The 22,112-nt window shown below is 43.4% G+C and overlaps 1 protein-coding gene across 2 annotated transcripts in view; it reads right to left on the bottom strand.

Moving 5' to 3' along the window:
* Ptprg (protein tyrosine phosphatase receptor type G) overlaps positions 1 to 22,112 on the bottom strand; it is a 708,054-nt gene that overhangs the window by 114,270 nt on the left and 571,672 nt on the right. For both annotated transcript variants that reach the window (XM_048801208.1, XM_015494493.2), the window contains exon 8: positions 10,413 to 10,605. In XM_048801208.1, coding sequence (XP_048657165.1) covers positions 10,413 to 10,605 — 193 coding nt within the window. The remainder of the gene's footprint in view (positions 1 to 10,412; positions 10,606 to 22,112) is intronic.

The raw sequence follows: 22,112 nt of genomic DNA, 5'->3' as shown, positions 1-22,112 counted from the left end.
CATCCCAGAGCCTCATGCTTCACGGGCTGTGAATGCTAGTTAGCAAGGAAGGGAAGGCGTGTCACTCTGGGAGGAAGGATGCTGTTGGCCTTTATTAATTTCAGATTGCTGTTCACAGGTGCCCATGCAAATAAATCCAATGTCAGAGAAAATTCTGGTGAACAAAGCAAAGCAGAAACAGGAGGAGGGGTGCTACCTTGGCCTTGAGCATCAAACTCTGCCCACCTGCCTGGAGACAGAGGATTAAGTTAATGAGGTAATAGGTATAAAGTTTGAAAATGATTGACAGCCCCTCCTGTGGGTTACCTGCCTCAGCTCAACAACTCCCAAGCCATGACAGCAGTGGTACCTGGGAGTATCCTGACAATGGTCCCTGTCACCCTAGGTGTCTTCAACTCTCTGCCTTTGGGCTGTTCCTTGGGATAGCAGGGAAAGCCCTCTCAGGATGAATGTTTCCATCCAAAGTGTTTTATGGTCCGAGTGGAAGACAGCTCCTCAAGTAGCTGATGCCTCTGACTGCAGGTTCTAGAAATGGCATGGAATCTAATTCCAAATGCCTAGCTATGTTCTCCCCACAAGAGCGCCTGGCATGGCGAAACGTCAAATGCTCTGGTTGTGCCAACTCTTGTGGCAAGAATCTTCTAATCCTGTTCACCTGCCATGCAAGACTTAATAATCCATCCACTCATCTATCCATCCATCCATCCATCCACCCACACCTCCATGCATCAACCCATCCACTTCCCATTCATCTATTCAATACAATATTTGTTGAAGGATCATCAGTGATTATAGTACCCTTTTTCCAAGAGATGGGGCGGGGTGAGGGGACAATTCTAGATGGGACAGGAGCCTGAGGCTCTTGAGCACTGAGGACTGCAGCAGAGGAAGCCAAGGGAAGTGACGAGGAAGATGGTCTGGGCAGCGGGCAGGATTTAGCTGGTAGATCACGTTAGGCTGCCACAAGGGCAAAGAGCCTGGCTTCACTCTTCCTTGAGGAAGCATGGTCCCCTCCTTCTGAAATGCATTCTCCAATGTCTGTGTCATATAGTGGCTCTGAGTGTGCAAAGAGGCCACCACTATTCGACAGACCAAAAAGTACAATTATTTGCAGACTAGTTTCCATGTCCCAGACATTGCACTATCTCTCCTGTGACTGTCTCATTTAAAAGGTCAGAGGCTGATTCTAGGTATGTGTATTATTTCTATTTTAGAAACAAGGAAACAGAGGCTTAGATGCCAACTGGGTAAGGTCGCATAGGAGTAAATGGTTGGCTGAGGACAGGAGTCCAGCTTTGACTGATTCCCAAATCTCTCTATATATCTTTTTGGTACTTGGGATTGAACTCAGGGACACTCAACCACTGAGCCATATTCCCAGCCCTATTTTGTATTTTATTTAGAGACAGGGTCTCACTGAGTGGCTTAGCACCTCACTGATGCTGAGGCTGGCTTTGAACTCCCGATCCTCCTGCCTCTGCCTCCCCAGCTGCTGGGATTACAGGCATGTGCCACTGCAACCAGCCCCAATCTATATTCTAACACTGCCTTGTACTGGCCCATCAGTCACTAACGATGGCTGTACCTGGCTGTGTTCTGATGATTCAAGGCTGCACAAGCTCCCCCTCCTAGAAGGTCTCACCGTCCAAATCCCTACTTAGGTGCACTTGCCTCCCAGATACTGAACCCCTGTCCAAGGCCTCAGTGACCAGTGTCCTGAGCACCCAGAATAACTTGACAAAACAGATAAAGCCAAGTAGATAAAGATGGAGGCTAGTGGTCCCTTCTTAGGAAGGAAAGAGCATTAGATCCCCAGCAGTATGTTTAGTTCCAAATCCCCTTCATTCAGGAGTAATATATGATGTTGCTCAAGCCACCTGATGACATCTATAACAAAGAGGCCACTGCCCTTGGATCCCCTCTGTCCTGCAGGTGATGGAAGGAATGTAGAGGATCTTGGTTCACATCTTGGCTTCACCACCACTTGGCTGAGAGGCTCCGGGTGAGTTCACCATGTTCTGTGGGTGCTCGACCCCTCAGCTGTTAGGGAGAGACTGTGAGACTTCACTTCTCTCTTAGCTTAGTCCACTCATCCATGCCCAAATGCTCTGCTCCAACATCCCTTCCTGGCAGGTCACTTCTGTCTCTATCATGGCAATCCTCAGCGGACCTAGAATGTTCCCTGGCAGTCTCCAGCTGGTCTTGTGGACTCCAAATCCTCTGCCAACACTGTCCACACAAAGTGATAGGCTCACATCCCTGTTAAGGTCATTCTGTAGCACTGCTTAAAACTGTCCAAGGATGGACTGGGGCTGTGGCTCAGTGGTACAGCGCTCGCCTACCATGATGAGGCACTGGGTTCGATCCTCAGCACCACATAAAAATAAAGATATTGTGTCCACCTAAAACTAAAAAATGAATATTAAAAAAACAAAACAAACAAACAAACAAAAAACTATCCAAGGAGCCAGGCATGGCAGCACATGCCTGTAATCCCAGCAACTTGGGAATTGAGGCAGGAGGATCGTGAGTTCAAAGCCAGCCTCAGCAACTTAATGAGGCCTTAAGCAACTCAGCGAGACCCTGTCTCTAAATAAAATAGAAAAAGGCTTGGGGGTGTGGCTCAGTGGTTAAGTACCCCTGGGTTCAATCTATAGTACCCCCATTTTTTTTAAAGGGACAGAATCTTCAAAAGTAAGATAACTAGGAATATTCAGGGTCATAACATTTTCCTGTCCTGAAAGTTTCTGGAAGTAACAAGACAATTTTGGGGAAGAATTTCTGGGTGGGAAGTTGCCTATAGAGGAATGAAGCATCTATTTCAGAGCTTCTTTTAGTAAGACAAAGTAACCCCAGCATATTAAAAATGATTAACCTGAAAATAGAACAACATTAGTATTTTCTCCAAAAGTAGCAAAAAAAAAAAAAAAAAAAGTGATGATTTCATGTCAAACTCATTTTTTTTTTAAAGCAATCATGGGTTTACTTCTCTGTTTGCTAATTTAGGTAGAAAACGTGACACTCTTCCTCAACGTATTCTGATTTAAAACCGGCTAGTTACTCAGGCATTCTCACATGGAGGTGTGTGTCCTTAAGAACTGCTTTTAGACAAAACGAGAGGCAATCTTTAGCACTGAAAAATGGAGCTGAAAAAGACATCCATCAGCAGAAGCCAAAACCATTTTCCAAAAAAACCAGCACGAACTTATGAGACTGAAGGGTATGCAGGCAGCCCAGTGTCCTCTCTATTTCCTCTGCTTTTATTACATTACATAGTGTCACTTTAATTAAGCCATCAAATCAAATTATCAGATCAAGTGCTTCTGATTCCACTGTGGGCTGAACAGGTTTCGTTAAATTAATAAACCATATGTTTCATGTTGTTGGAAGCAAAGTTATTTTTCGCCATTCACTGTTCCAAATATCTTCACAATGGACGGTATTCAGCACTTAATCACAGAATGCTCTTCCATTTGCCTGGGACAGGCTGCAGAATAACCAAAATGACAGCCCATTAAATCCTAAAGTCTGTCCAAGTTCCTTACAAAGGGCAGAGTGGTGGATCGGATGTCCCTCAAACAACCCACGGTGTCTAAATATTGTTTCCATTTACTGGAAACTAAAGCATTATATTCTTTACGGATGATACCCATTATGTCTTTCTTCAGCAACAATCCAATATTAAGATGACTTTTTCTTCCTTTCCCTTTGGTATCCTAGGTGCCCATGTCTCTCCTGCTTGGCACTAAAAGGCTGGATCCTGTTCCATCTCTTCCAGTTCCTCCCATCATCCTAACAGAGGGCAGGATGGGGGTGCATTTCCTCAGGAGCCCACCACAACCGTGCTGTAGTTCATGGTCAGAGCCAGGGGAATGAACAGGGAAGTGAGGGACTACGTTCCGTCTTCTGTGGCTCTGGCTGCACCTCTGATGTGAAAGATGATCAAGTGATAAGGGGACTTGGTAAGTAGACCATGACCAAGCTGAAAAAAATCTCTAATTGCTCTTAGGGTCTTGCGGTAGAATCGAAGAGCAAAACTGATCAACTCAGTCATGGGCACTACCACCATTTTGTTTTTCCCTTAATGCAGAGGATGGGGCCTCAAGAATGCTAAGCATGTGCTTTACCACTGAGCTGCAGCCCCAGCCCCATGACTACCTGTAAGACATTAAGCATTTCCCTTAAAAGAATCTATGATTTCTCCATCTTAGTCTGACCACCCCCTCCCTAGAGCAGGGGTCTGTAAACTGGGATTCCCAGGCCAAATCTGTTCTGTATCTATTTGTGTAACTCAAGTTTTCCTGGAAGACTTTTCCTATACCCTTTCATCTGTAAGGTGTCTGCAGCTGCCTTCCTGAAGCTATGGCTATATTGAATCATGGCAACAGTGACCACTGGGCCTACAGAGAGTCTAAAATATTCACTATCTGGCCCTTAGCCAAGAAAGTTTTTAAATAACTCAAGCCTTCCATCATTAATTTATTTTCCTTTCTTCTGTGACAACAGCCCACTAAATGTATAAAACATCATAGTTTTCTTGAGCATTGAAAGCTATCCATAATGATTTAATAGAGAATGTCAATCCAATAAGCTTTGTTCATCTTGAATTACCCAAAGATTGCAGAATACCACCCTCGTCTTCTTGAAATCTTCTTCAAAATCTTTGTTTTCTGTAGCAGGCTGTGCTGCATCTTTACTGTTTCCATCTCTAAGGTCAGTCATCTGAGTCCTGCAGGATTCTTGAAGACTATTAGCATCTGTGGGCGGATTTTGACCTACAGCCCTGTTGAATTACTCCAGTTTTCTTTGGAGGGGAGGGGGAAGGCAGAACATTTGGTCAGGTAGGGGTCCGTGACAGGTGCATTTGAAGCAAAAAGTAGTATCTTTAATCACTAAGGTAACAGAATTAAAAAGTACGTAACAGCCAGGCATGGTGGTACACACCTGTAATCCCAGAGGCTTGGGAGGCTGAGGCAGGAGGATCCTGAGTTCAAAGCCAGCCTCAGCAATTTAGCAAAGACCTAAGCAACTCATGGAGACCCTGTCTCTTAAACAAACAAACAAACAAACAAACAAAGGCTGGGTATGTGCCTCAGTGGTTAAGCACCCCTGGGTTCAGTCTTGGTACCAAAAGGGTGGGGGAAATATAGAAGAAAAGTACTTCTCATTTACTAGGACACCTGAATTTTAAAAGATGCATAATAACCAGTGTTGGCAAAGACACTGGAACCCTCATACAGTGTTGATGGGAATATAAACAGGTGCCACCAAGGTGGAAACAGTCAATTCCTCAACACTATCAACTTAAGATTATGACAGGACTCAACAATTTTCCTGAGTTTATATCTAAAGAAGTAAAAACACATATCTACACAAAAACTTGAATGTGAAGGTTCAGAGCAAATTATTCATAATAGGAAAAAAAGTGGAAAGAAAACAAGATGATACCTAGTAATTAATACATGGATCAACAAAAATTTGAAATCTTCTTCAAAATCTTTGGATCAACAAAATGTGGTATACACAGATAGTGCTACATGATTTGGCCGTAAAAGTGGAACTAATCTTTAATACATGCTCTTATGTGCATGGATATAAAAAAATTTTGTTAAGTGAAAGAACCCTGAGATTAAGTATTCTATGATCTATTTTTATGAAATGTCCAGAATAAACAAATTGCTATTATTTAGATGTAAGGTATCTCCAAAAGCTTGTGTGTTGAACAAATGTTGGAGATGACATGAGATTATGAGAGCTATAACTGAATTGGTGGATTAATCCACTTGATGGATTAGTAATTTCAAAGGACAACTGTATGGGGCGGTAACTAGTGGCAGGCGGGGCATGGTTAGAGAAATCTGGTCACTGGTCACTTGGTCCCTTCAGGGTTTAACTTTTGTCTCTGGTGCCTGAATCTCTTTTTCTCTGCTTCCTGGCTCATGAGTTGAGCAGCTGTCCTCTGCCACACCATTCCACCATGGTCTCTCTCTTGGGCTCAGAGCAATGGAGTAGGCTGACCATGGACTGAACTTCAGAGACGGTGAGCCCCCAATAAACTTCCCTTCTCTAAGTTGTTTTTGTCAGGTATTTTGGTCACAGAAATGAAAAGCTGCCTAACACAGAAATCCTTAGAAATAGAAAATTCGTTGTGGTTGCCTAGGGCTGAGGGAGAGAGCAGGGGAGGGCTGAGGGGAAGAAGAACAGGGAGGCAGTGACCTGCTCATGGGATTAGAGATACTTTTTGGGGTGATAAACATGTTCTGGTGATGGCTCTACAACCTTGTGAATATACTACAAACCACTGAAGTGTACCCTTTGTATCTCAATAAAACTATCAGTAAACCACAAGCAGAGATACTATTCAGCAATAAAAACAATGACCTACCCCTATATGCCACTACGAGGCTGACTCTTAAAATCCTACCACCAAGTGAAAGACCAAGACCAGAGTTGCCTGGGGTTGAGGACAGGAGGAAGCCCTGACCACGGGTGGGCATGCACAACTGTCCATGGCCATCAAATGCCCTATACCTAGACAACAGCTAAGGTGGCACGGCTATCAATTTACTAAAACTTACCAGACTCTATATTTGTGATACCTGAATTTTATGTACATCATGCTCTCCCAAAAAGCGTGTTAAAAAAAAAAAAAATAGAAGGTGGCTGGGCACATGGCGCACACTTTTAATCCCAGTGGCTCGGGAGGCTGAGGCAGGAGGATAGCAAGTTCAAAGCCAGCCTCTTTAACTTAGTGAAGCCCTAAGCAACTCAGTGAGATTCTGTCTCTCAAAAAAAAAAAAAAAAAAAAAGGCTGGGGACTTGGCTCAGTAGTTAGTGGCCCTGGGTTCAATCCCTAGTACCAAAAAAAAAAAAAAAAATAGAAAAGAAGGAGAGTTGAGGATGCAGTTTGGTGGTAGAATGCTTGCCTAGCATGCAGGAGGCCCTGGGTTCAATCCCCAGAACTGGGGAGGAAAAAAAAAAAGCAGATTTCCTGTTCTGCAGGGAGGAGTATAAAGTGATATACACAATCACTTTTGGAACGGTCTGGCAACACCTAACCAAATATCAACATGTGCAGTTTAGGATGCAGCCATTTACCCCCAGATATATATATATATATATATATCCAATAGAGATGAGTCTCTATGTTCATGAAAAAGCATGCCCAAGAATTTTTCATAATCACTAAAACTTGGGGATGATCCAGGATTTCGTGTATACTGTAAGATGTAAACAAATTCTGGAACAGTCAACACTGAGAAATTCAGCAGTAAGAAAGAACCACATCTACAGGCAATGATGCAGGGACACTCAAAACCAACAGGCAGCCAAAGCAGCATGACACACCGAAGGAACCACCAGGTGATTCCAGGTACATGAAATGTACAAACAGGCCAAGCCACTTTATAGTAGTGGTTACGTCAGGATCAGGTGGTCGTGAGTTCGCTGAGGGGCTGGGGATGTTGATTTATTGATCTGGGCACTTGTGACTCATGTGTGTTAAGTTTGGGGATATTTATCATGGTATGCACATATTCCATGTGACCTTTCTGTGTGTGGGGGACACTCTAATGTTGAAGGCTGGGCATGGATTACACCTATAATCCCAGCGACTCAGGAGACTGAGGCAGGAGGATGGCAAGATTAAGGCCAGCCTCAGCAACTTAGCAAGGCTCTAAGGACTTAACAAGACCCTATCTCAAAATAAAAACACCAAAAAAAGGGCTGGAATTGTGGTTCAGTCGTTAAAGCACCCCTGGGTTCTACCCTTGGTACCAAAACAAAACAAAATAAAATATCAAAGGAGTTCAGGAAATGACATTCCCAAATATGCTACTTTAGATTCCAAATTGGATTCCAAATTGCTTTCCCTGGGTTCTCCTTATCTGCCTGCAGACACATACTCTAGAAGGAACTCCATGGTCATGCATACCCTCCCTGGGAATCTCACCAGCCAGCAAAGACTGACTTGTATTCCAGGGGAGGAGGCTAGGGGTCGGCTGTTACATAGGTAACAGCCCAACAGACTTCGTCATAGGCTGTTACCTATTCTTTAAGGACATATTTGCCTTTGCCAGACATCATTTCCTCTCCCCTCTCCCATCTGAGGGGAGTATACAAGCTCCCAGAACCTACTGCATATTTGGATACTCAATCTTCTTCAGAGTGATATGGCTGTATGGCCAATACATTAGTAGACTTTTCCCCATATGAACTGCCTATAGTTTATTTCACTGACTCAATTACCTGGGCGGGGAGGGGGTAAGAGAAAGTTTACACTCCCCAATGGTTTAAAAAACAAAACTGTGTCCCGGATCTCTCTTTTCTCTGTCCCTTGATCCTGCAAACTGTACACGTGGAAAAATGGGAATTCATATCCCATTTGAATCAAATGTATGATATGTCAGGATCATTGTATTGTCATGAGCAACTAATAAAAATAAATAAATAAAATAAAATAACCTGGAAAATACAAAAAAAAGAAATTATTTTAATATTCATACAACATAAGAGTCAGCAATGGGTATAAGGATATTTGGAACAAGCCTCATAAAATGTAATTCTCCACATTTAAGGACGGGTCCATGGCATGGGCCAAACTCAGAGAAGGCCTATTTGGTAGAAGATCTTGCCCAGTTTGACACTTTAATGCAAGGAAAATCATTCCATTCTGTCCTGGCTAATAAAGGCCACTCTCTCTCTCTACACAGCAGATGTATCTGTTGCAGGCTCAACCTATTTATCAGTGCCACAGCCTCAGCAATTCTGAGCCACCAAATCTGGTACTCACTTGAGTTATAAATTCTTTACCTTCTACATATCTCTTAAGAGTCCTCCTTCTCCCAAGCAAGTTCCCTTGGGAGAAAGTCTCTTGAGCTTATTTATTTTTCAATTTTTAGCTAAGTAAAAAAAAAAAAAAAAAAGTATCCCAAGTGAGGTTTTCCATGCCCACCTGACCTGAAACCTCTCACGGGTTTTAAGCTTTCTGAATTCTCCCAATGCCCCAACACAGTAATGCTGGCAACACAGTGTCAGCTCTGATGACTTGGATCTTAAGTTGAAATTGAGGAAAGCTGGCTAGAAGAAAATCAGAGAGGCAGGAAGGGAAGGGTCACATGCCCCCACTTCCAATTCCTCTTCTTCCAGCTCTTGTTCAGATAGAAGAGTCTGAAAATGGGATCCTTGTTCTCAAAAAAGTGTGTTCGAGCAATGACCCACTGGTTCCTATAGGATTTGCATACTTAAAAATTGGTCCTTTAGCTGGGTGTGGAGATGCTCTTGAAACAAAATCTGCCCAGTTAACTGATCACACCAAAGACCACAGTTTACACCCACACTGATAAATGACAAAGCTCTTCCCAGGTCACCCAGTTCTGAAGGAAGGGAGCACTGAGCTAGGAAATGCCCCTCTCTTCACACCAAAGGAAACACATGTTCATTTCATGTGAGAAAGCTGAAATGGAAAATATCAAGATGCTCGGGAAGATAAACTTTTGCTTATCAGATATGGGAGTTAGCTGTTGAATAGTGTTAAGCAGCAAGGGGTTTCCAGTGGGGGGTGCAGAGGCGGACCTGGAGCTTTCGCTGCTGTGAACAGGAACAGGAAAGCTGCATACATGAGGGGTTGGGAGTAATGCAAAGGCAATGATGTTGAGCTCAGAGAAAAATGGAGAAATTCCACAAAAGTATTCTTTAAATGGCACTAGTTTTGAAGTACAAGGTAAAAATGCAGAGAGGATGACTGATTTATTACTTGTCAAAAGGGCAAATTTGGCGGGGTATAATACTGGGGATGGAACCCAGGGCACTTATCCACTGAGCCATATCCCTAGTCCTTTTTATATTTTAGAGACAGGGTCTCACTGAGTTTCTTAGGGCCTTGCTAAGTTGCTGAGGCTGACTTTGAACTTGTGATCCTCCTGCCTCAGCCTTCTGAGCTGCTGGGATAACAGGCATGGGCCACCTCATCTGGCCCAAATGCGCAATTGTTTTTTTCCAGGGTGGGAGGGGTGGGTACCAGGGATTGAACTCAGAGGTACTCGACCACTGAGCCCCACCCCCAGCCCTATTTTGTATTTTATTTAGAGACAGGGTCTCACTGAGTTGCTTAGGGCCTTTCTTTTGCTGAGGCTGGCTTTGAACTCATGATCCTCCTGCCTCAGCCTCCTGAGCCACTGGGATTACAGGCATGCATCACCACACAGGGTTCCAAAAGGGCAATTTGTAACATATCCATGTGACCCACGTTTTTCCCACAGCCACTTCTATTTATCACCCAAGGCCAGTTTCTGCTGGCAGAGAATGATATACTCTTACACCAAGTTTCAATTCTTGGCTGGCTTTGAACTCCTTTGAATTTAAAGTATCTTATGATAAGGACTCTTCCTCCAGGACAATTTCTCCAACTCTACCTTTAGATGCTTCTGTCCCGAGTGGGTTTTCTAAGAAGTCGGCCATGTCGTGGTTCCAGGCGTCCCGGATGGCGGACTTGGACACCACCCTGTCATTCAGTTCCTGCTGCGGTCGGAAGTTATTTCTGAGGTACTCCACCGACTTCACGTGGTCTTGCTGCTCCGTGGTAAAGATGGAATAAAAAGCCTCCAGCTGAACAAAGAACCAGAGGGGGAGAAAAAAATCCACATCAATCAAAAATGCTCTGTGATACAAAGCAGGCGGGGGCTATAAGGACACAGAAGGGTAGGAAGAGCTGCTGGCAAGACTCATGAACCCACAGGACACCTCCCAGGGGCTTATATGGCTATGGTCTCTCAGCTAACCTGGACCACTCTCCATTTAAGGGCTGTGCAGGACTATTGGAGTCTACCCCAAATAAGAATCCTTTCTACAATGTTCCCTGCCAAGAACTATAGCATGAGGAACAGATTTAAGGTAAACCTGGTAGGTCCTGGAGCCAAAGAGCCTGGGTATGAATTCTACCTTTATTCTTCACTTGCTCTGTGACCCTAGCAAGTTGCTTAACTTTTCTGAGCCTCCAGGCCCTTCAATAAAATGGTAATAACTGTACGAAGATCTACCTGATAGGGTTTTGGTAAATATGAGACAATGACACAACACTCAGGGTACAGTGCTCAAAACAGTTCTTGGCACGCAATAAGAGCTTGATGAATATTAATGATTTAGTTCTTATTAATAAGCCTCTTCTGACGCACTAGGATTAAGTTCAGCTAATCAACGAATGCATAGGTAAATTGAACTGCCCAAGTTCAACATTACTCAATGGCTAGTCATGGACAAACTATTCCAGATTCCTAAAACTCAAGTTTCCTCATCTGTACAACATCTGTAAGAGTAGAACCTATCTTCTAAAGTTCTTGAAAAGATTAAATTTAGTAAGTTTCTTAGCACATAGTAAGCCATCTAGAAGATCGGCTGCTACTATTAATCTTAAGAAACACCTTCCATAAGAATGCTAGCAAAACTTTTAGTGAAAATGAAGAAAAAAATCAGAGCTCTAGGATCACATTTTTATTATCAAAGGGGATTCTGTACATTCATACCATTAAGAAAGGTCTAGTCGGGCGTGGTGGCACATGCCTGTAATCCCATTGACTTGGAAGGCTGAGGCAGAAGGATTGCTAGTTCAAAGCCAGCCTCAGCAATTTAGCGAAGCTCTAAGCAACTCAGTGAGACCCTGTCTCTAAATAAAATACAAAAAAGGTCTGGGGATGGGGCTCAGTGGTTAAGTGCCTCTGGATTCAATCCCCACTACAAAAAAAAAAAAAAAGCGCAGGATTCTGTTTTGTTAGACAAAATGACTTTCTAAAATTATATGGAAGGAATTAACAAAGACCCTCTGGAGATGGTCCAGGGCAAGACCAACCGACATGATTAAAAGGATGGAAAATAAATCCTGCGAAGAAAGGTTAAAGAAAGTGGAATTGTTTAGCCTGAAGAAAAGGCAAGTAAGGAGTAATTTGATTAAAGGCCCTTGTACGTGGAAGATGCTGACCAGATCTTTCCCATGTCCAGAGAAGGGGGAATAAAAGGAAATTGGCTCAAATTAAAGCCACACAGATGTGAGTTGAATAAGGGAAGGAATCTCTTTTAACTCTCAGGATGATATAATTTAGCTTTTTTTAAAAACATGGACTGGGCGAGTTAGACTGGAAATATTCTGGAAGAGACCGCAGTGGGTCCTGAAATAGGCTCATCTCTGAGATGCCAGAGAGACGGGCTCTGCAATATGGCTCCAAAGTTGGTTTCTTCTCTACAATGCTTGCTTCTTTCACATCGAGCCTATAGTGCTCTTAAGAAGTTTATTTCTGATGCCTCCAAAGAGAATTAGTCACCTAACTGTAAAAAGAGGCAGGTTCCGAATTTAACACACACACACACACACACAAAATGCCTTCACTTAAATTGCACTTAGAGCTTAATGACATCCTACATCCGGCTTAAAAGCTCAGGCTCCTTCCTGGTCATTAACTCAACCTGCCCAGATTTTGAAGGAAGGATGTGATGCTTCTGAGAGAGAAAGGATGACCTGAATGATATTATATTGTCAATTGGATCACAGCTTCGCCTGACAGTCACACAGAACAGTTCCAGGAGGAGCGCAAGCTTAGCAGACTCGTCAGATGCCCTTACGTAGGTTGGCAGCATCCACAAAACCCTGCCATTCCTCTAAATGGAATAAAGATTGCCAGTAGCCTGTCTCTTTGGTAATTGGCATGCTGGGCTACAGAGTGGATAAGCCATGATTCTTGGTCTGCTGAGGGTAGTCTAGGTTTTGCATGTTGGCAGGTGAGTGGCCGTGACCTGGGCCAGAAATCTACAGATGCATACTTCAGGCTGGGCCTGGATTTTCACCCCTGCCTTGATCTTCCATTCTGTTCAGTTCCCGGGGTGGAGCACGAGACCACAATGAGAAGGTGCCCCCAGAGCTCTGCAGTATGGGAGCCCATGAGGGCAACGCAGACAAAGCTGTGTCCCCTGCCCAGTGCACATCTGTGGCCATTCATGTGCTTGACCCTTCCAGATCTGGGTAAAGGACTCCGATGATTCTTTAATAATGTATACAAGATATACAAGTAAGCCTCCATTCAACACCAGCCCAGTCTCCCATTCTTTTTTTTAATTGTAAATACAATTTATTCACTGTATTTCACTGTGGAAATTTCCTTACATTATAATTCTTTTTTTGGGGGGGTACTAGGGATTGAACTTAGGGGTACTCGACCACTGAGCCACATCCCCTGTCCTATTTTGTATTTTATTTAGAGACAGGGTCTCACTGAGTTCTTATGACCTCGCTGAGTTGCTGAGGCTGGCTTTGAGCTTGTGATCCTCCTGCATCAGCCTCCTGAGCCACTGGGATTACAGGCATGCGCCACTGTGCCCCACCCTTAAAATTCTTTTTAAGTAGTTTTATAACCAGTCTCCCATTCTTAACTGTGGGCCCCTAATGATGTGGACTGGGCCTGATTCTCCAACTTCAAAACTTTTACTTTTGCTAACTGGGTTCTAAATCTTGTTTTTAGACCCTGCTGCACAAAGGTGTGACCTTGGAAACTTATTTAAACTTTCTGTGCCTCAGTGTCCCTATTTGTTTAGTAGAGATAACAGCATTACCTATCCCTTGTGTAATTTTTCTAGTAAATGAGTTGCTAGATACGAAATGTTTGGAATAATTTCTGATGAACAGTAGGTGCTCAGTAAGTATTGGTATTACTATCACTGTTATTCTTACAAAGAACGTGGCAACTATGATTGAATTCAGTGGTTACAACCATTGTAAAGTGCTCTGTTATCTTCCTTCTCTTCTTTATTTAACTTATTTATTTAGTTTTTTTGGTCCTAGGGACTGAACCCAGGACCACTTAACCAATGAGCCACACCCCAGCACTTTTTAAATTTTTTTTTTTTTTGAAACTGGGTGCAGTGGCACATGCCTGTAAACCCAGCAACTCAGAATGCTGATGCAGGAGAATTGCAAGTTCAAATCCAGCCTTAGTGACTTAGGGACACCCTGTCTGAGAAAGTGGGGGTGGTGGTGCTAGCTCAGGGCTTGAGAGCCTCTGGGTTCAATCCCCAATAACAAAAACAGAAGAATTATTTTGAGACGGGGGTTTCACTAAGTTGCTTACGGCCTGCCTAAATTGCTGAGGTTGTCTTTGAACTTGGAATTCCCCTGACTCAGCCTCCCAACCACTGGGAATAATGACCAGTTTATAACTTATATTTATTAAACCTACTATGTGCCAGGCACCTTGTTATGCACTTTAAAGACATTACTTATGTTTCTAACTTCGGCATAGTAACATTATTAATGCTATTATTACAATATAACATTAGCAGTTGATATTTATTAAGCATCTATTACGTGCAAGGCCTTGTGCAAAAAGTGATATGTATCTGGGAACAGTGGTGCACACCCGTAATCCCAGTGGCAGGAAGATCGAGAGTTCAAGGCCAGTCTGCGAAACTTAGTGAGGCCCTGAGCAACTCAGTGAAACCCTGTCTCTAAGTAAACTACAAAAAGGGCTGGGGATGTGGCTCAGTGGTTAAGCACCCCTGTGTTCAATCCCTGGTACCAAACAAACAAAAAACAACAACAAAAAAAATGGTATGTAGTTTTTGTTACTCAACCACCAGAGAAATCCTAGGAGATTGGTGGAGTTGTTATAACTAATAATGTCAGCGGGATTGACCAATAAGGAAATTGGTCTTTGTGACATTCAGTCACTTGCCTAAGGCCACACAGGAACCAAAAGAGGAAGTAAGGATTAAAACCAAGATCTAGATGGACATGATGGAGCACACCTGTAATCCCAGCACTCAGGAGGCTGAGGCAGGAGGATCGCAAGTTCAAAGCCAGCCTCAGCAACTTACTGAGGTCCTAAGCAACTCAGTGAGACCCAGTCTCTAAATAAAATATAAAAAAGGGCTGGGAACGTGGACTAGTCATCAAACACCTCTGGGTTTAATCTCCAATAGCCTTCCCCGCTGAAAAAAAGCAAACGCAGGTCTGTGTGACTGTTTCTCTGGCTCTCTGCCACTTCATGCCACGCCCTTTGCAAGCCCTCATTATGACTGAATATGGAGAAAGCAGAAGTCACCAAACAACTCCCTTCAGCTGACCCTGAGGGTACCAGAGAAAGGGAACCCAGCAAGGGCAGCAGGAATCTCCTTATCCTCTTCTGTAATCCAAAAAGAAGCCAGCTGTGGCCCATCTCAGAAGGACCTGGGTGCCATGAGCAAATGGCAGGTGCAAAATCAAACGCCTCCCCTCCCGAGCTCTCTCCTTCATTCACTGTGCCCTCGCCCAGAGGTGGGTATTAAAACACTCAGATTTATCTTTGCTTTAACACAACTAATGAAGTCTTTATCATTTCGTAAAAATAAATGAAAGTTTTTATTTCTATAATATGAAATGGACTTTTAAACTTTTGAAGGGAATGTGTAACACATTTCTTTCTTTTATCCCTGCTTGGGGAGTTGTAATTGCATTTTAACTGGTGCTGTTTCAGGAACAACTTTAACCTTGAATTGCAAATGGGTTGGCTGGAAGTGTGTATAAATCATTTCAACTTAGTTTTTATTATAAAAGTATTACAGGGAGTAATTAGTTTTTAATCTGTCAGTTCAAATCAAAGGAAAGTTGAAACCTATTTGTACCATTCCTGTGCAGCAAAGAGTCCTTGTGCACAAGATGTGGGGAGGGGACCTTGTGGCTCAAAGGACAGAACCAGAGGTAACAGAATTATGAACCATTAAAAGAACGATAAGCACAATTCTTTAAGAGGGGGGTGTATAGTGTCAATTAAACAAAACCAGAGTCCATTATTAGGATGGTAAGAAACCCAAAGATAAACATTAAGATATTGAAATATCTCACCTAAGGTCACAGAGACACTTTGGCTTCTCAACACATTTGAGGGAAGACAGGGCAGGTCCTGTTTTGTGTCCCTTTATTAAACCAGACAGGAAGGATGGGATATTAAATTCCCCATAGCCTGGAGCATCCAAAGTTTTACTGACTGAACCACAACTAGCTGCAAAAATGATATCTGACAACAGCCAGGTACATGGGGAGGCAGGTCCCTCCTGTGGCCCCAGAGTGTTTTCTGAGAAGATAGTTATAGAAAGAAAGGGACTTCACCATCATTAACAAAGAAAGCTGTCTCTTTTGGATTAAAAATGGAATCTTCATGCCACTGTTCAGAAACCTTCTTTGTTCATATGCACCACACATCACACAGTGTTGGAACAGAAGCTTCCTGAATTAAGGGACTCGCTGGTCGTCACGGCCTTGAGATCAACCTTACAGTGTGACAATCCTCAGCCACACACAGCCATTCCATTAGTAATGTGGGTAGTCTACACTGAAATATTTTTTTTTATAATTTTTTATTCTTTTTTTTTTAATATTTATTTTTTAGTTTTCGGCGGACACAACATCTTTGTTTGTATGTGGTGCTGAGGATCGAACCAACCCAGGCCGCACGCATGCTAGGCGAGCGTGCTACCGCTTGAGCCACATCCCCAGCTCCTACACTGAAATATTAATATTTGGGATATATTATTAAAAATTAATTTCACTTGTTGTCTATATTTTTTTCAACGTGACTCTTAGAGGAAATAAAATTATGTGGTTTGCTTTACTTCTACTGAGCCAGGCTGCCCGACAGGCATGGGGATCATTTAAAAACAGTAACAAAACACAAAATTCACCTAATTATTTTCCAGATACATCCTCTGGATCCAAGCACTTGTATTTTATGTACACATCAACATTTGATCTTTCTTTTCTTTTTCTTTTTTTTTTTTGTACCAGGGATTGAACCTGGGGCACTTAACCACAGAGCCATATACCCAGCCCTTTTTAATATTTTATTTGGAGACAGGGTCTCACCGAGTTGCTCAGGACCTCACCAAGTTGCTGAGGCTGGCTTTGAACTCCCAATCCTCCTGCCTCAGCCTCCTAGGCTGCTGGGATGACAGGTGTGTGCCGCTATGCCTGGCCTATTTGATCTTTCTAATGCCTCCACTTCACCATTTTGTAGATAAGAAAAATGAGGCATGGGAAAGTGGAGAAGTTGAGTCATTTGGCCAAAGATCAGGTCCAGGAATGAGAGTCAGGCAGTTTGTTGAAAACATCTTTACTCTTATGAATGACAGAGATAACTGGTTTAAAAGGGGTCATGTAAATAAACCTTTCCTATCTAGTTCAGCTTACCATTAGGGGGAAAGAAAAATCAAAGATTCAAGGGCAAACAAATTAGATATGTTCAGATTTCTTACTACCGCTTTGATAGCACCCAGAAACAGCACTTAAAATCCATGCTGGAGGAGATTACAGACCATGTCACATTTCCTACAGAAGCAATAGCCCAGCCCTAGGTAGGATGCATTGGGAAGGCTGCCAACGTGCCAAGAGCCATCCTTTGAGAACCCCTGTTCTAGAATCAAACAAATCCTAGTACACTGGACTCTAAGACAATCCTCTTCTCTGACTGATACCACAAGACTCAGGTGCTTGTCCTCGTCCTTTGACCTCCTATACCAACACTGAGGGTGCTACCATTTTGGTTGGGTGCCAAGGTCACAGCATGATTTCATCCTGGTATTTACAGCTGATGGTTAGTGTGGCCATATTAGCCCATGCTGTCCACTGGCCAGCCAAGCCACTTTGGGATTCCCTTGACAATCCTGTAATTTCTGACTAGATCATCCCACAAGCCAGAGAGGCAAAATTCACTGACTAGAGCTGATTTAAGTGTCCAACTTGACTCACAAAAAAGAATGAAAGAGGACAGATAAGTGGCTGCTCATGTATACTCTGCAAGGCTTCAAAGAAAGTCACGTCATAGGTGTCACCAGCCTGTGCAAGTACTGTATCTTAAGGGGCGCTCACTCTCATCTCGATTACTTGCAGGCACCCCCCGGGGGATAAAAGAGACAGAAGAGAAGGGACTGAGGCTTTAGGGGAACAGAGGAATGAAGGTCTAGGGATGTTTTCTTTCTGATGGAAGCAGACAGGGAATTCTTAACTACTTGACTTCTCTGAATTGGCCATTTGCCTTTCTGAAATGAACATTCTGTGCTAAACTTCAGAAAGAATACCGGCCACGTCAGGGTGGGAAGGCCTGAAGCCATATATGTGGATGGCTAATGCTTCCCTGTCCAAGGGCTGGCACAGCTGGGACCTCGTTGAAGGTAGCCAGCAGTTAGGCCACGTGAACACAGGTATCTCAACTCTTGGGAGAGAAACAGGGATGCTTGAGGTAGTACCTGATGAGGCTAAACTAGGATATTTTGCAGTAAAGAAATTGGAACTGAGCGCAGTGGTGCATGCCTGTAATCCCAGCGGCTCAGGAGGCTGAGGCAGGAGGATCGCGAGTTCCAAGCCAGCCTCAGCAAAAGCAAGGCCCTCAGCAACTCAGTGAGACCCTGTCTCTAAATAAAATACCAAATAAGGCTGGGGCAGTGGCTCATGGTTGAGGGCCCTCGAGTTCACTCCCCCCAAAAAAATTGGAAAGAAAATATGACTAATTTATTTCTTTTGTTTCCTTGAAACAGCATGCCTTAGAGAAGTCATGTATTGGAAGGCAAAGAAAATTCCAATATGTCTCCCCCTTGAGTATCACGGTGGTGGAGGTGGATGGAGGGGTAAACAGGTATTAACAAAGAGCTTTTTTCGAGCTCCAGCTACCAGATGCCAAAATGCTTCTAACTGATGAATACTTAACCAGGCGGCCAAGCCCCAAACTGTGCCTTAAGTTTGCCCCTGCTCAATATCTACGATAGCATGTGTTAATGCTCTCCAATTCTGTCTTGTCAAGGAACCCTTTACCTCAACTTTTTGTTTTTTAAACCTCATCCTTTACCTCAACTCTTATCAAAAAAGTAGCTAAATCTTCTCTCTCTCCTTCACTGATTCTTTTCTTCAATACATCTTTCCTTCCTTCATTTTTTTCTTTCTTTGCAACCTAGGGATTAAACCAGGACTTTGCACAGGCTAGGCAACTGCCAAACTGCATTTCTTTAACTTCCTTATCTCAAGCCTTGAAATCTTTGAAGATTTTTTTTTTTTATCCTTTTAAAAAGGATCCCTTAAAAAAATTCTTCCTGGGGCTAGGGGGGTGGCTCAGTGGTAGAGCACTTGTCTAGCATGTGTGAGGCACTGGGGTCGATCCTCGACATCACATATAAATACATAAAGGTCCATCGGCAACAAAGAAAATATTTTTAAAAAATTCTTTTCTTGGGCTGGGGATGTGGCTCAAGCGGTAGCGCGCTCGCCTGGCATGCGTGCGGCCCGGGTTTGATCCTCAGCACCACATACAAACAAAGATGTTGTGTCCGCCAAATACTAAAAAATAAATATTAAAAAATTCTCTCTCTCTCTTAAAAAAAATTCTTTTCTTTCAACCTTGCAGAAGCAAATATTGCACTGTAATCTTATTTATTCATTTATTTTCTAAGTAAAACAAGGATGGCTTCACCATTAGGAAGAAAACTTGTTTTTCTTGTTTCATTATCTCCCTATGGTTGGAAGATCCTGTTTGGAAGCCAAATTGCCAGACCTTCCTTTCTCATCAGAGAGAAATGAAAATGACAACAACTCTCAAAGTGCAAAGGACCTCCAATGGCAGAAAGGACAAAGGAATGGGCGCCATACCACCTAATTTCATTGGGAAGGTAAAGAACTCTCCTGTCCCCATTTTCAGCTAGAGAACCTGCCTCATTCATCCCTGGAATAGCCATGCTAGATGTCTTGGGACACTATCTGGTAACCCGGATGACTTATTGAAGGATGGTCACAGGACCCAAGGCCAGCCCACTAGTTGGTTGGCCATCATCTTCTTAAATGCTTCACATAGACCCAAACGAGTTAGTAGCTGCTAAACCTTGAGTTTAAAGGTCAACTGACACTAGGGCAATCACAGTGGCCCATGGAATCAAAAGAGAACAAGCTGGGCCAGGCATGCTGGTGCATGCCTATCATCCCAGCAGCTCAGGAGGCTGAGACAGGAGGATCGAGAGTTCAAAGCCAGCCTCAGCAACTTAGTGAGGACCTGAGCAACTCAGCGAGACCCTGTCTCCAAGAAAATACAAAATAGGGCTGGGGATGTGGCTCAGTGGTCAAGCGGCCCTGAGTTCAATCCCTGGTACCCGCCCCGCTCCACAAAAAAAAAAAAAGAGAGAGAGAACAAACTCAGACACAGGGACCTGAATTTTGCAAAAGTAAAGAATGAATCACAAAATTGCATTGGAAACTCCAAGGTTTAAGAGGCCCCATGAACTAGGCCTGTAATTCCCAGTGACCCCTAGCAACTTAGCAAGACCCTGTCTCATATAAAAAATAAAAAGGGCTGGGGATGTGGCTCAGTGGTTAAGTGCCCCTTGGGTTCAATCCCTGGTACCAAAAAAAAAAAAAAAAAGAGAGAGAGAGACACACATACCTTGTGGTCCTTGTAAGACAGAACCTCGAGTTTCACCTTGTGATTATGGTCTTGCTCAGGATGAGACCCAATTGGCTTCATCTCAGAATGGCTTTTCTAGTGTTTCATTAACTCTTTCTTATTTGAGTTACTTTAAGTTGTAGTTTCTCCAAAAAAAAAAAAAAAAGGCCCAAACAGAATCCTCCCCAACCCTCTGTCTCCCATTACATCTTCCCTGCCCTCTGCCCTGGCTAGGAGAATCTTTAGACCGTCCCCAGTACCAGCCAGGCTGCAAGGGATCTTGCTGCCTGTGTCTGTCGCTGCTTGACTGGTATTATTGCAGAATTCCAGAATTTCCCCCTCCTCTCCACAATGTCCCTATTCTTATCTGCAAAGTTGACAGGGTGAGGATGAGGGACTCATTTCTATGGAGGGCACTGATAAGAACTTTCCATTTTTAGACAGTCCTGGTTACTTAAAGTCCAACTCCCTTTTTTCCAAATCCCACCCATTGTTCCTAGCTCTGTTTTCCAGAATTATGCACAAGAAATCCCACTCTTTTTCTATCTTGGTGCATATTGAATTTTTGACAACATGTGCTTTCCAAGAATTCTCATCTTCTATCTATTAATCCTGATGAGGTAATTTAAAGGCCCCTCTCTCTGCCTGTGGCTCCCATTCTCCGGGCAATGCCCCAACCCCATTTCTATTTCATCCATTTTCACCTGCAGTTGGCGACTCAGCCTAACCCTCCCTTCCTGTGAGATGTGTGCTAATCACAGTCAGAGGGAGGCAGGACAGGACAGAGGTCAGAAACATTGGGGGTTCTGGAATCCAACAAAGCCAAGCCTGGATTCTGGCTTTTTCATTCATTAACCGTAACTCCTCGAGCATGTCACCTGACCTTTCCTGTACCTCCATGACCTTGTGTGCCACGTGAGTGGGGTCCATCTCTCAGTGCTGCTTTGCTACAGGCTAAGTTGAAATATGTAAAGTGCTTACTGATGTCCAAGGCATTCAGAAAGCACTTAGTCAAGGAAGTTTTATTCCATTTCTTTATGTATTTGGTATTTTCATCTCTCTGAGCTCAGTGGTCAGAGCTTGGGGAAACCATGGCTGGGTTACCAGCTGTGTGACCCAAGGCATGTCTGGAAAGTCTCCTCTAAACAATGAGGTGCAAAGAGGATCCTCTGCATAAGGCTGTTGTTCATGAAGTTTAATTGGATTAACATACGCAAAAAATTTAAAAGAGGCTCAGGAAAAACATATTGTAGGCCAGGCGCGGTGGCCCACGCCTGTTATCCCAGCCGCTCGGGAGGCTGAGGCAGGAGGATCATGATTTCAAAGCCAGCCTCAACAAAAGCAAGGCCCTCAGCAACTCAGTGAGACCCTGTCTCTAAATAAAATGCAAAATGGGGCTGAGGATGGGGCTCAGAGGTCCAGTGCCACTGAGTTCAATCCCCGGTACCAAATCCAAACCAGAGATCATCCTGGATGATGGTAACTGCATCTTTCCAGATCTCAGGCCGGCCATCTTTCTTCCCAAGCTCCCCTCATTGGCAGCCAAGAAACCATATTTTACATCTGACTTTCCTTGGTTTCAAAAACAAGTCTGTCTGAAATAATGAAAAAAATCAATGAAAAGCAAAGAAACAAGAAAATAAAAAAGTCCTGACTGGTGACATGCAAGGATGTCAGGCGGCC

The sequence above is a fragment of the Marmota marmota genome, unplaced genomic scaffold (assembly GCF_001458135.2).
Source record: "Marmota marmota marmota unplaced genomic scaffold, marMar, whole genome shotgun sequence".
Taxonomy (NCBI): domain Eukaryota; kingdom Metazoa; phylum Chordata; class Mammalia; order Rodentia; family Sciuridae; genus Marmota; species Marmota marmota.
The sequence above is the reverse complement of the archived record's forward strand: the minus strand, read 5'-3'. Positions and strand labels throughout refer to the sequence as shown.